Here is a 12,806-nt window from a genome sequence, read left to right on the forward strand (position 1 = left end):
GACCCGCGCCTCACGCCTCCGCACCCCTTCCCCAGCGTCCCGTGTCCACGGTGCCCCGACGGCGATGGGAGCCAGTGGCTCGTGGGGACGACGCCTCTGAGACCTGCGACTGGCCATCGGGACCATGAAGAGCAATCGGGGCCGCAAGGGCGCAGGGGGCTCCAAGGACCTCGGCGCGGGACTCAAGTACAGCTCGCGGCCGGAGGTGGGCGAGGGCGAGGGCGAGGGCGAGGGGCGGCGGGACAGCCAACACCGCCTCCGGCCGGGCTGCAGCCCTGAGCGAGCCCGGCCGGGAACGAGCGGCGCGGACTTTGCGGGCGCCGTCGGGGCCGGGGAGCCCCGGTGTGGCTGCGCGCTGGACGGTGCGAGCGGGCGCCCCGGCCTCCGCCGCGCCGCGCTTTGTCTTGGCCAAGGGACCGCTCCACTAGCCCCTTTCTGGCCGAGGCGCTGGCCCGACAGGTGGAATTTCCTGTTTGGCGGGTACCTGGCCGGAGGACCTTTGGTACCTGCCCTACTGCCCACCACCCACGGGGGAGGCGGGACCGCGCAGGTTCTTGGAGACGCCGAATCTCCAAAGGAAAATGGGAACCAGCTCGGCCCCACCGTGGACTCCGCTCTATCAGAGCACCTCCGGAAGGAGCCGGGCGGAAGCTCGGAGTGGGATCGTTCGGGCGAGGGAAAGGAGGCTTCCTGGGGGTTCTGGAGTCTAGTCTTTCTTGGACTCTGCGGCAATTTGATTTTTCCTTCCTGGTGAGAGGCATTTTGGGGCCTTTTGCAGAGGGCACGTGGGAGAACAGAGCTTTGGTTGCCATGGAGACCGGAGCTAAGGACTCCAGGGTGGGGCTTATCTGGGCTTCTAGGAGAGCCCTTTGGGAAGGTGACTCCATGGGGAGGGGTGTGGAAACGTGTGTCTTGAGCCTTTTAGAAGACCCGGAAGCTGGAAGCCCTTGTTGGGCAGGAAGAACAATTGAGAGGGACCTCTTGAAAGATCTCAGAAGACACTGTGTCTTAAGGTAGAGAGTTGGGGATGGGTTATTAGTTACTTTATTTAAGGACACACAGTGCCCAGGTGACAGTGCCCAGTTACTTTATTTAAGGACACACAGTGCCCAGGTGACAGTGCCCAGGCAGGGCTGGCAGCCAGGCCTCCACCTCTCTGTCTAGCGGGGTCCACAAGTTTCCTAGAAGGCCAGTGCACACCAGGTCAGGGCTGGCATCGAGAGGCAGGGGCTGTTATGTGCCAGTGATGTGCCCTGGCTCTCACTTTCTCTGCTGTTCCTGGGTCCAGAACCTCCACCGTGTTTGTCCTCACACTGTGGCCATTGCTCCCAAGTCAGCTCAGATTTCGGAGCGCTCTGAAATCAATTCCTTTTCTTCAAGCTGGGGCATCTTGACAGAGGCAGCTTGCGGAAGATCAGATTCTGGGGCTGCTGTAGTGAGGTGAACCACAAACAGAACTTGTTAATTCCACTTTTCACTCCCGACCTTGAAGAAGAGTCGGTGGACTTGGCAGCCAGCCTGGAGGGTGTGCCTGTGCTCCGGCGGAGCCTCTGCTAGATTCACCTGGAAGGACGCCTTCTATTTTCCTTTCTTTAATTGCCACGTTTATGAACCCTTGATAATTGCCTACTGGGGCTCTGGACTCTGACCTCCTCAGCACAGATATTTGTTATTTCAGGGCACTTTTTCTTCGTGACTTCTCTTTCTGGGACTCTCTCCTGCTGACACTGGGAGAGCTGGGTCTTCCTTGGAGTCCCCTGAGTCACCTACTGCCCACATTCCCTCCCCCAATGGGGCCAGGCCTGGGGCTCACCTCCAAACCTGCACTGAATTCCCAGCACCTGCTGACTTCCCTGGTCACCTGCAAGCCAAGCCCTTGCTTTCTTTCCCTCTTGGCTGCTGCTCATTTTCTCATGTTTTCTAGAGCTCAATCATTCTTTACTCCGCTGCGCTCGTCCTTCCACTTCCAATTCTGCAGTTTCCCTTCCTGTGGATCACTCTGTCTTTTCTCCTGCTGAGCTCCATTAAACCAACTCCTTCTGGGACAGACACTGGTGCAGGGAGGGCTCTCCAAGGCAAGTGAGATATGATTGTAAGGAACATACAGTCTTCAGATCCATGCTAAGAGGTATGTGTAAAATAGATACAACACTGTGTCTTCTGTGCCCAAAGTTTATTTCCATATCTCCAGGAAGTCTTCCATATTCCTCTCCACTCTATGCCTTACCAGCAGTCTCACTCCCTAGGTCACCTGACAGTGTTTGCACTCAGGGTCTGTAGACTCTGCCTTAACTTGTTCCCTGATCAGGAGGTGCCAAACCCTCCCCTGGGTTTGCCCTCTGGGTCAGCAGAGCCTAGCTAGATCATGCCAGGTCCCACAGGGGTCCTGTTGCTTCTGGGAAAGGTTCTCTTTGGTGGTACTTGTGTTTGCTGTGTCCTTCCCAAGGCTGATGACTCCAGATCCTGTCACACCCCACCCCACCTGTTCCCATCCAGTGGGAAGTGGCCACCTCTGTGTTCCCTACCACTTCTGGAGCCCTGATACACAACTGTATCTGGGGATTGTGTGAGCCCTGTCTGCATGAGAGCAGGTGTACAGATGCCAATTATTATGGCTGTTAACAAGAACTGGGAAGTCTGCCTTACTCAGTGTCCTGGGCTCTGTTGAATATGTGATGGTGGCCATGAAGTTGCTTTGGCATCCATTGGTTCCTTTTTCAGTCATAATTGCCCCATGTAAGACTCTGTATGCCATAGGCATGTGGAAACCAAGATTAGGAAATCAGATGTTGTGGGGGCTGGGCTATACAGCTCTGGATGTTCAGAGAGTCATCTCTTTGTTAATTGGTCAAATATTCACATCCACATAACAAATATTTATTAGGTACCCACTGACTGAGCATGTGCCACGTACAGGGCAATACCACTGGGAATGATCCCAGTTACACAGTCTCGGCCTTCAGGGAACACTCAGTGTGCTGTGGGATACGGAGTATTTATTAAATTCTGTGTGATAAGAATTAGATTCCAGAGAAAACGAGGGTGGGTACTTAAGACGGGTGTCTAACCCAGGCTTGAAGGGCTAGGGGAAGTGAACTGGGGCCAGAGGCTATCTGTGATCTGGTGACAAGAGGGTCCAAAATGAGGCCAGGACCTGGTGGTGCTGCTGCTTTCCTGTCAGATGATCTCAGAGATGTTACCTAATCTCTCTAAGCCTCTGTTTCTGCGACTATAAAGTAGGCGTGACATATATGTTACAGGTCTGTTGCAAGGATTGAAAGGGATACTTTACATGGAAGCCCTTGGTAAGTTGCAGCATGGTGTACAAATCACAGTTTGAATTTCTGAGTTAGAAAAGGCCTCGAGACAAATAGTAAGGTGATGTAGTTAGTAGTAGTAGAATGGATGCATGTGAAGAGGCTCACAGCTGAGTTGTCGGTGGGGCACTGACCTCACAGAAGTGCTGTGCTGGCCTGCCCTGGTGGACACAGAGTCTCTCTGACGGGTGTTGGGAAACAGCGACTGAGACCCTCTTCCTATAGTTCCAGTTTTTATTTCCTTCCCTTTATGCCGCTTCTATGAGAAAGATCCTCCATGAAAAGGAACAGTGTGCCAAGATCATATAACCAGTTACTGGTCCCTTTCTTCCTCTCATTTACCTCCTCCCCCTCCCACCGTACAAAACAAACTTAAAAACTTCCTTCTTTCTTGGTCTTTTGAGCATGCGCTGGGTTCTCTGAAGGCCCACGTGCTAGAAGGTATATGCAGGGTGTGAGGAAAGAGTAGAGAAAGTATAGTCAGCTGTGGGACACTGAAATTGTTCTTTAAGTGGGGACTTGCCTCACAGGTGCTGAGAATGGACATGATACCTGCCTTCTTCAGGGGTGTCCCTGGGAAGACCCGGAAATTCATGGCCTTCATTTAGGAAATGGGAAAACTGAGGCGTAAGAGAAGAACTCTCACTCAATAGCAGCCTAAGTTGCCTCCTCGCTGTGAGAATCCGCCCAGGAAAGACCTGCCCTGAGCAGGCTTGTTGGTGGAGATGCCATGTCATCACAGCTTCCCCTACCTGAGCCTCTCTGCTCCCCAGGAGGTGTGACTGCCAGCACTGTGGCCAGTGACCACTGTGGTCCTGGAGTTTCCCTGGCGTTAGTTCCTTCTCTGGACTGTGGTTCTGCCCAGGCTGTTGGCACATGTCTCTCCTAAGAGAGAAAGTCTGTTCTTGGAAAAGGAAGGAGAGTGAGATGGAGCCCTCAAGGTGCCCAGGGCCCAAAGATATTGCTTCTGACATTGTGCGCATGCTGCCAGAGTATTAAGAGTCTCATTAATCATTGCCAGCATTTATTGAACGTATATCTTGTATTACGCCTCTTAGTACTATTACTACCCTTTTACAGGTGAGGAAAATGGAGCACAGAGAGTCTAAGTAACTTGCCTAAGGTCAGAGAGGGAAACAGTAATGGGATCAGGATTTGAACCCAGGTATTCTGGCTCTGCTGCATTCTATTTGGACGACTCCAGCCCAAGACAGGGCTGTCAGCCCAATGGGCTCAGGAAGGGATGAATTACTAAGGGTAGGAATTGGTTTGATTTAGTAAAGAAACTGGATTTCTTTTTGGGGGATGTTTCTGAGATGCCTGTGGCTTAGCAAAATTATAATAGCATTTGGTAGTACGGGAATGAGAATGGGAACTTTTGGGCTTTTCAGAGAATTCTCACCCTGGCTGGCAGTGGTGAGAAGCATGTTTAGGGTTTGCTCAGAGCTCATGGCCAGTAATTTCCCTTTTTTCTTTGTTAAGAACTTTTCTAGAAGCAGGTCCCTACTAAATATTCTGTCCTGGAATCTCATATATTCAAATAAGAATTTGCTTATTCCGTCCCGGTTTAGCAACATAATCCTTAGGATCCTTGTGATAGTTTTCTAATTGATCAAAATCTTGGCTCCTTTGTCTCTCTGAGATGGTGATGATGATGGTGAAAAGAAGAATACGATGATGGTCATTCTACCCATCACTAAATATGTGCAGTTTAATTCATTATCTCTCTTTATCTTCACAGCAGCTATGTGAAAAAAATGCCTAGTTTACAGATGAGATTACTGAGGCTCAAAGAGTTCGTGTAATGGCCCAAAGGCAGAGGTAGAGCAAGGGTTCAAACCTAGATCTGTGAGACTTCAAAACATACCATCTTAACCTCAATGCCATTATACAGTTGTATTCCAAGGACAATGGTGATTGATGCATATCCCCAGCAAACTCCAAGAACACATCATTAAACAGAGAGTGGTGAGCACCAGGCGCCAACACAAGTCCACTAAAAACCTTTTACTCCAGACTGATCTGGTTTCCTCTTTTGATGTGGTTACTCATTTGGTGGACCAGGAGTCCTGCTGGAGATTGTGATTTCAGCAAGGCTTTGAACAAAATGTACCTTTATTTATTATATACATGAACAAAAATCATAATGGAAAATTTAAAATGAAAAAAGTAATTCATCCCCCCCAAGCCAAAAAATCAGGTTGTTTATATTTTTCATGCTTTTTCCCACTCCTAGTTTGTTGCCATGTGCATACAATTTGTGTTCTGGGAAAGGCGGTGTTTCAGCCTCCTGTCTGCTAGGCGTTGGGGAGGACTGGGGTCTGGTAGGTTTGTGCCTGTCTAAGGACTGTGCCCAAGAGGGTCTGCGTACGGACTCAAGTCACTTTGGGCTGTTCCTGACTCCTTCCTGGGTTCCGTGACATTTCTTATTTAGTAGCATCTCTAATGAGGTCTTGGAACATTTGCTTATCATTTTTGTGGATGACACGCTCCTGGGAGGGAAACGCCAGACCTCGGATGACGTAATTATGAGTCAGAAGGACGTGGACAGCCTGCAGAATAGGCTGCCAGGAACAGAATTGTGTCCATCTGCGTTAGGAGTAAGTGTCGTGCTTACTGCACCACCCTGACAACAGGAACGAAAGCCACATCTCTCCCACTGTGGTGATGTGGGCCAGGTAGATAAGGAACAAGTGGAGATCCAGAATTCTGAGTTGACACCAAGTTCAGTAAAAGCCAGGCATGTAATGTGGCATCATAGAATCTAAAGTAAATCTCCCCTATATTTTTTTTGGTTATTACTTTTAAAATTATTATTAAAAAGCTAATATAGACACATTTAAAGTAAATTTAGCTCAGATAAGTAGAAAGAATTTTAAAATGGGGTAAAGTACTCTACAGAAGCATTTTACTAATTTGGTATTACCTATGCATGTTTTCTAAAGGAAGTTGCTTTTTTTTCTTATAAAAGTTAGGAAGGGCTTTATTATTTTCTTTTCTTTTTAAGTCAAGCATTATGGAAATGTACAAAGTAGAAGGTGAAATTCCTCTGAAATTCTCTCTTTCAGATTTTATAACCCCTAAAAATAGTTCAATTTATATTCCCCCACAAGTCTTCTGTGCATATACTAATATGTACTTACGTGGATATTAATATATATGTGTACATGGGTTCTCCCTTAAGTGGAATCATACTGTCATTCCTATTCTACAGCTAAAGACATGGTCGTAATTAACTTATTCATCACACATTTCTTAACTATCTTAACCTATGTTAAGATTGTAGAGCAAAGACACAGCCCCCACCCCCACATTCTCAAGGAGCAGATGGTTTTACCCTGAGACCTAGTGACTGGAATGTAGGTGTGATGGGGGCGCTAGGAAAACCCAGAGGAAGTCATCTCACCGAGACAGTGGGGGAGGGGCCCCGCTTAAGAGCTTCTCAGAGGAGACACCTGGAGTGAGTGAGAAAGTGCCTTTGTACTTTCTGACTTTTTTCATTTAACATTGTATTTTAGATAGTTTTTCCATATTATTACCTACTCTTGGCAAAACTAGTTTTGATTACTGCATAAACTTTCATCAAGTGGATATATCATTTATTATTTTATTTATTTTTATTATTTGTGTGTGCTAATTGAATGTATTATTGGACAATTAATGGAAATAGAGCGACCAGGGAGGTAATTGATGAACAGCCCCCATGGAGACCATGCTGGTCAAGCCTCATTTGGATTATTCTGTTGAATTCTGGTTTCCATGTCTCAACAGGAATATTACTCATAATATTGTGAGGTTGAACCAGATGGCCAGAGGTTTAGAAAACACTTTGAATGATTGAGTTGAGTGTGTTGAAGCCAGAAAAAGAGCTGACTTGGAGAGCAGGCATGCTGACTTGGAAGTATTTCAGTAGCTGCCCGGAGCCAGAGAAGTCAGGCTAGTTCCATTGCAATGCTAATGTTCAGGGGTCATTGTGATGCTGATCACACTTGGGAGTAGAAGGAACTTTGTAATATTGGCACGAAATGAAAATACTATTTCCCCCAGAAAGGACGTTGGCATGTTGTCTAAAAATTTTCCCAGCTCTGAGTATCCGATTCCAAGGATACAGCCTTGCAGTTCTTGCCTGGCTCCTATTCTGTTACTTCCACTGTGGGGATTCTGGGTTGTGATGCTGGACTGGGCCCCTTGGTGCCCTCCCCTGGCAGCAGTACTTTGCTGTTTGTATATTCAGTTCACCCAAACAGTGTCTTAGATTTGTAGCTCTTTATCATGCCTGGGAGCTATTCAAGAGGTGGAAGAGGTGTTTCGTAATGTGGTCGATTCCAGGAGGCAGGTGGGTTGGGGCTTTTCCACTAACTTCTGCGGATCCCCGGGTCCACCAAGGCAGCCGTTAAAAAGGTGAAACAGACTGTGGTGCCTGCCTGCCATGGAATACTACTCAGCAGTAAAAAGGAACAAACTACTGACACATGCAATCATTCTCCAGGGCATTTTGCTGAGTGAAAAAAGCCAGCAATCCCAAAAGGTTATATACTGGATAATTTATTTCTGTAATGTTTGAAGTGACAACCTTAGAACGGGAGGATAGGTCGGTGGGTGGGAGGGGCAGGACGGAGGTGGGTGTGGCCACACTAGGGCAGCAGGAAGGGTGCTGGTGGACACAGGAACCTACACTGGTGATAAAATTGTATGGAACTTAATACACACAAGCGAATACAAGCAAAATTGGAAATGTGAATAAGATCAGTGGATTATGTCAATGTTGTGGTATTATAGTTTTATGAGATGTTAGCATTGGGGGAAACTGGGCAAAGTGTACAAGGGATTTTGATGTTATTACAGTGGCACATCAATCTACAATGATCTCAACAAAAATTTCAGCAATCTGAAAGCACTAACCTGTGAAATCAAAATGAAGGGTTAGAGAAAAAGAATGAAAAGAAGTTACATGGTGCTGACTTCACTTCTTGTTCTTTTTGTTTAGTTTCTGGGGGAATCTACCTGGTTGTGCCACTGCAGGCAGATGCTTCTGCTCCCCGAGTCTGGTGACTTGGGGTGGGAGAAAGGTGGGGGTGGGCTGGGGCCAGGAAGAGGACCTCTGGCAAATAAGGACAGGGCCACTGCAAACTTACTGGGATCAAAGAACCCGGGGAGGGGGTGGGGTGGACCATGTAGGGTAGGGGTGGGGGGACCGGAGATAGGGTGGAAATCTTGGAACGGAGATGGAATTCTCTGGTTGGAATTACAAAAGAGATTATGTAGCTTCTACTGAGGACTGGGAGAGGACAGACTTAGATGGAGCTTAGTACAGCAGGTGGCCAAGCCAGGGCTCACGCCAGAGAGCTGAGGGGAGGGGTTGCTGTAAGCAGAACACTGGGGTGTGGATTGAGTACTCTCTTCCTTTCCAGGGGTGAACGCTGGAAAGTTCCCTGGGCCCTGGCACCTGGGAGATTATCCCAACTAGCCTTGGTTATGCTATCTAAGTTTGGCTATGGAGAGAGAAGTCTTTCAGTCTATCAATCCATCAATTAGTCAGTCAATCAATTGCTAACCCTAGTAAGATCAAGGGTAGAGGAAATGGGAGAGAGAAGTAGAACGAAGAGGAATGGGGACACCCTGACCTTGGGCTGCCTGGTCTGACTCCTGTGACATTGGGGTATCATTGATGCCAAGTGCAGGTCATGAGGGAGGCAAGGTCTCAGGGAGAAAGTGTTGTGGATGAGATGGTCTGCAGAGGTTTCCTGGAGGTGCTTGACTCAAGGGCAGGCGGGTTTGGAAGGTAGTGAGTGGTGTGGAGCCATTCTGAGTGGGCAGGATGGAACCTTCTGATTCCATACAGGTTTGGGGACCTCCTGGCTGGGGGCAAGGTCAGAAGTGGGGGCCAGGTCAGAGGTAGGAGCAGTCAACACCCAAGTGTTGAGGTGGTAGAAATCTGTATACACTGCTGGGCACAGCATGCTCCCCTCTAGTGCCCAAGAAGCAGGTTTTGTAATAATTAGAGTGTTGCAGCGTGTCCTTGAAGCCAGTTAATCTCTGAGCTCCTATGCGCTGTCTGGGGAATGGAAGGGGCAATATTTTTCCCCCTGAGAAGCAGCAGGGCATTTGTTCTGAAAAAAACACTGGCTTTGGAGTTAGACAGATCTGGTCCTGGAACTCATCCCCGCTCCTTTTTAACTATTTGGGTTTTTGATATGTTACCCTCCTTTAACCCGTTTCCTCATCTGAAAATGAAACCTAGTTGTAAGAATTAGAGATGGTATATATTAAAAACGCTTAACAGGGCACCAAGATGCACAAAAATAAGGATCATGTTTGTCCTGGCCTCTGGCTCCCACTCAGAGCTGTGAGTCAGAGCCCTGGGTGTGAAAGCCCCTGGGGGCTGTCAGGTCATCCTCCCTCGGGCTTCTGTCCCTGTGCAGACCCCTCTCTGACACTGCCCAAGAGAGCCTTAGGGTATGTATGTAACTGTCACTCTGGTTTTGAAGCCTGTCATGGTCTTTTGGGGCAGTGTTTCTCAAGGACAGTTGTCCACAGGCCCTCTAGATCCTGCTGCTACTTCATCCAGTACATTTATTGTCTTATTATTTCGAGATGCTGTAAAATATTGCATTTGAAATAAGATTTTAATGCTTTGAAAAATGTTTTGGAAGTTGATGTGTAAACTGAGACCCAGAGTGCTGGCTTTGCTGAATAAATTGTCTCTGGGATGTGAGTGGGTGGTCAGACTGCCGGGAGGGCTTTCTCCTCTCCCCCAGGCCAGTCCTTGCCTTCCTCAGTGGAGGGGAAAGGAGGAGAAGGAAGTGCAGTGGACAGGCCGGCCTTGATTTGTCTTTCCATAGAGCTTTCTGGAAGACCTGCTGGTCCCGCTCTTGCCTGGCCCTTTGAGGCCCACAAGGTAGACTTGTGCTGTTAAGGGGTTTTTGTTTGTTTTATTTCAATGTTTTAACTTTAATTCCAGCTGCTCCACCAGACCAGAGGGAGGCATGGGCCTTGCCTTGGTGGTGGGTAGAGAAATCAAAATCGAAGGGATATTATAGGTAGGCCCCTGTCATTAGCATGAATCAGCTAATTTTTTTTTTCACACCTCTACTTAGAAGGTTATAAGGGGTTGTTATTAACCCACTTTTTAGAGGGGAAAACTGAGGCACAGTGAGAAATATTTGCCCTGATGGCTCAGACCTGACTACCCATCTAGGTCACACACACCGCAATCCCTCAAAAAGGAAAGAAGAGACTTGTACCCAGCAGTCCTCCCCCTAATCTGTTCTTCGTCCCCTTTGGGGGTTTGGATGCAGGTGTGTGTGGTCCCAGTATCATGCTATGTGGGCAGGGCCCTGGACAGTGCAAGTAGTTGGTGAAGGGACACAGGTGTGAAACTTGCAGGAGCTGGATACCGGCTGGCAGACCAATGGGCTTCTGTGCTGACAGGTTGCCTGAGGCTGGCTGAGTCAAGTCTCTGGGAATTTCTCTTCCTGCTCTGAACAGGTGTGAAGTTTTGATTTATTTCCTTTAGTAGAAACTATTGGCTTTCCCTTCCCCTAGATGGCTTGGGGTCACAGATCTGCACAGGTAATTCTGGGTCTTCCTCGGAGCTCCATCTTCCGGTGAGAGGACAGTGATGGGGTCAAAGGGCAAGGATGAGAGGGTTGGGCAACAAGAGGCAGAGTGTTCAGGGAGTCCACTGCCAGCAGGACCTTGGCTGGGAGTGTGTGTCTCTGAGGAACTCTGGTGGCAGCCTAGGAGACTCTAGGTGATGCTCATAGCCTGTTGTGGAAGGGCCCCAGGGCACGGAAGCAAAGTCCAGCCTTATACAGCGGGGGCGTTGCATCCTAAGTGGTTGCTTAAAGCAGGACTGAAACTGTAACATTGACTTAGCTGGCTCCTCTCACCTGGTGGGAGGGGGGTGAAGTGGGTGAGCCTTTTGGAAATGAAAGGCAGAGTTCTCAGACTTTCAAGTTCCTAAGAACGACCTAGGGCACCTGTTGAACTTCCAGATCCCAGGGCCCTGCCCCCGACTGCTGTGTCAGCATCCCCAGGGAGAGGAGCTTGGGAATCTGGATGCTGGGCAAGCTCTGTGCTTGTTTTATTTTATTTTTTATTGTTGTATTTCATGCCCAGACTAGTCTGGGAAATGCCAATGTGGCACAATCGATGGGAACAAGAAGCCTCTGTGGGCTTCTTGTGAGACCAGTCATCCTGGTTGATGAGCGGTGGGAGATTCCGATGTGGGCTTTCTTTTCCCTTCTCATTTGTCCCTTCCATCATCCTGCGGTGAACAAACCAGTATCCTCTCTTGCTGGTCACTGTGCTGGGCTGGGATTGCAGTGGTGGAAGGACAGGTGAAGCCTTGCCCTTGTGAGCCTGAACGTGGGCTGGCTGCTCTCTGTCCACAGCCGCCCGAGTTTCCCTATGAGTGGGAGGTGATTTAAGCAGAGGGAGCCCATTCTAAGGAGGGCCCTTCCTGCTCGGAGACAGGGTCTCTTCACAGTCAGCCGCTTGAAAAGGAGGCCTTTGTCTATTTTCACTTCTGGTGTCACAGGGCTGTGCACTTCTGCTGTGCTCACCAGTACCTAGGATGAGAAATAAAGTGTTTTTGGAATTCATGTCTTGCTCTGTCATCTCAGGTGGCCTTGAGCTATGCTGTGATCCTGAGGACTTTGGCCAGGATCTAACATGAATTGGCATCGAGGAGCGGCCAGGAGAGTTATGCCGGCTTTGTCTTTCCTCTTGTAAAGGAAGGGGTCTTAGAATGCCATGGAATCCCTCTGTACCTTAAGACTGCCCTTTCTTGTTTGAACAATCTCAGGGATATTTTATGGTTCTCATGACCATAGTGACAGCAATGACATCATGGAATTGAAATCCATCCCATCTGGTGGTGGGTACACTGAGTCACCGAACCTATGAAGAACACCTGCTACAAACCAGTGGCAGAGTTGGTAGTGGCACATGAAGCCAGCCACCCTTGTTCTAGTCTCAGGTCTGAGCAGCATACCTTTGTCTCCAGCCGGTGACATCAGCCCTGCCGCTTGACGTTGATCTTCAGTAGCAAAAGCAGTTGTCGTGTGATAGCTTTTCATGGTCCCTCCCAGGACGCTCAGTGACCTCTTCTGTTTGCAGGTTCATTCCTTGCCTTCCCAGCAGATCACACCCAAATGAGGAACAACCTTAAAAAGAAAAAAAGAGTGGCATGAAGATTTATTTTTTCCCTTTCTGCTTTAATTGGAATCTTGTGTGGATTTGGGGGTAGTCAGTGTTCTTTTTTGCCATTTCTAAGTGTAAACAATCACCAGTTGCTTTTCTCTAGTGAGGACCACACTCTGAGCTACCGATGGCAAGTCCATCTTTGGATTTGCTGGTCCTCAGAGCCAGTGGGAGAGTGGACCCTGGAGAGTTTGGAGCTGGCGACAGGTCTGTTAGTGTGTGCTTGGGGAGCCAGGCGAAGTTTCCTTTCAAATGGAAGGGTTCTTTGGCTGACTTGGACAC

General features: G+C 48.6%; 1 protein-coding gene across 1 annotated transcript in view; it reads left to right on the top strand.

Moving 5' to 3' along the window:
* Positions 1-72: 72 nt before the first annotated feature.
* ST14 (suppression of tumorigenicity 14) overlaps positions 73-12,806 on the top strand; it is a 36,539-nt gene continuing 23,805 nt past the window's right edge. Inside the window, exon 1 of the mRNA XM_015597485.2 lies at positions 73-205. Coding sequence (XP_015452971.2) covers positions 125-205 — 81 coding nt within the window. The 5' untranslated portion in view covers positions 73-124. The remainder of the gene's footprint in view (positions 206-12,806) is intronic.

Source organism: Pteropus alecto, unplaced genomic scaffold (assembly GCF_000325575.1).
Source record: "Pteropus alecto unplaced genomic scaffold, ASM32557v1 scaffold210, whole genome shotgun sequence".
Lineage (NCBI taxonomy): Eukaryota > Metazoa > Chordata > Mammalia > Chiroptera > Pteropodidae > Pteropus > Pteropus alecto.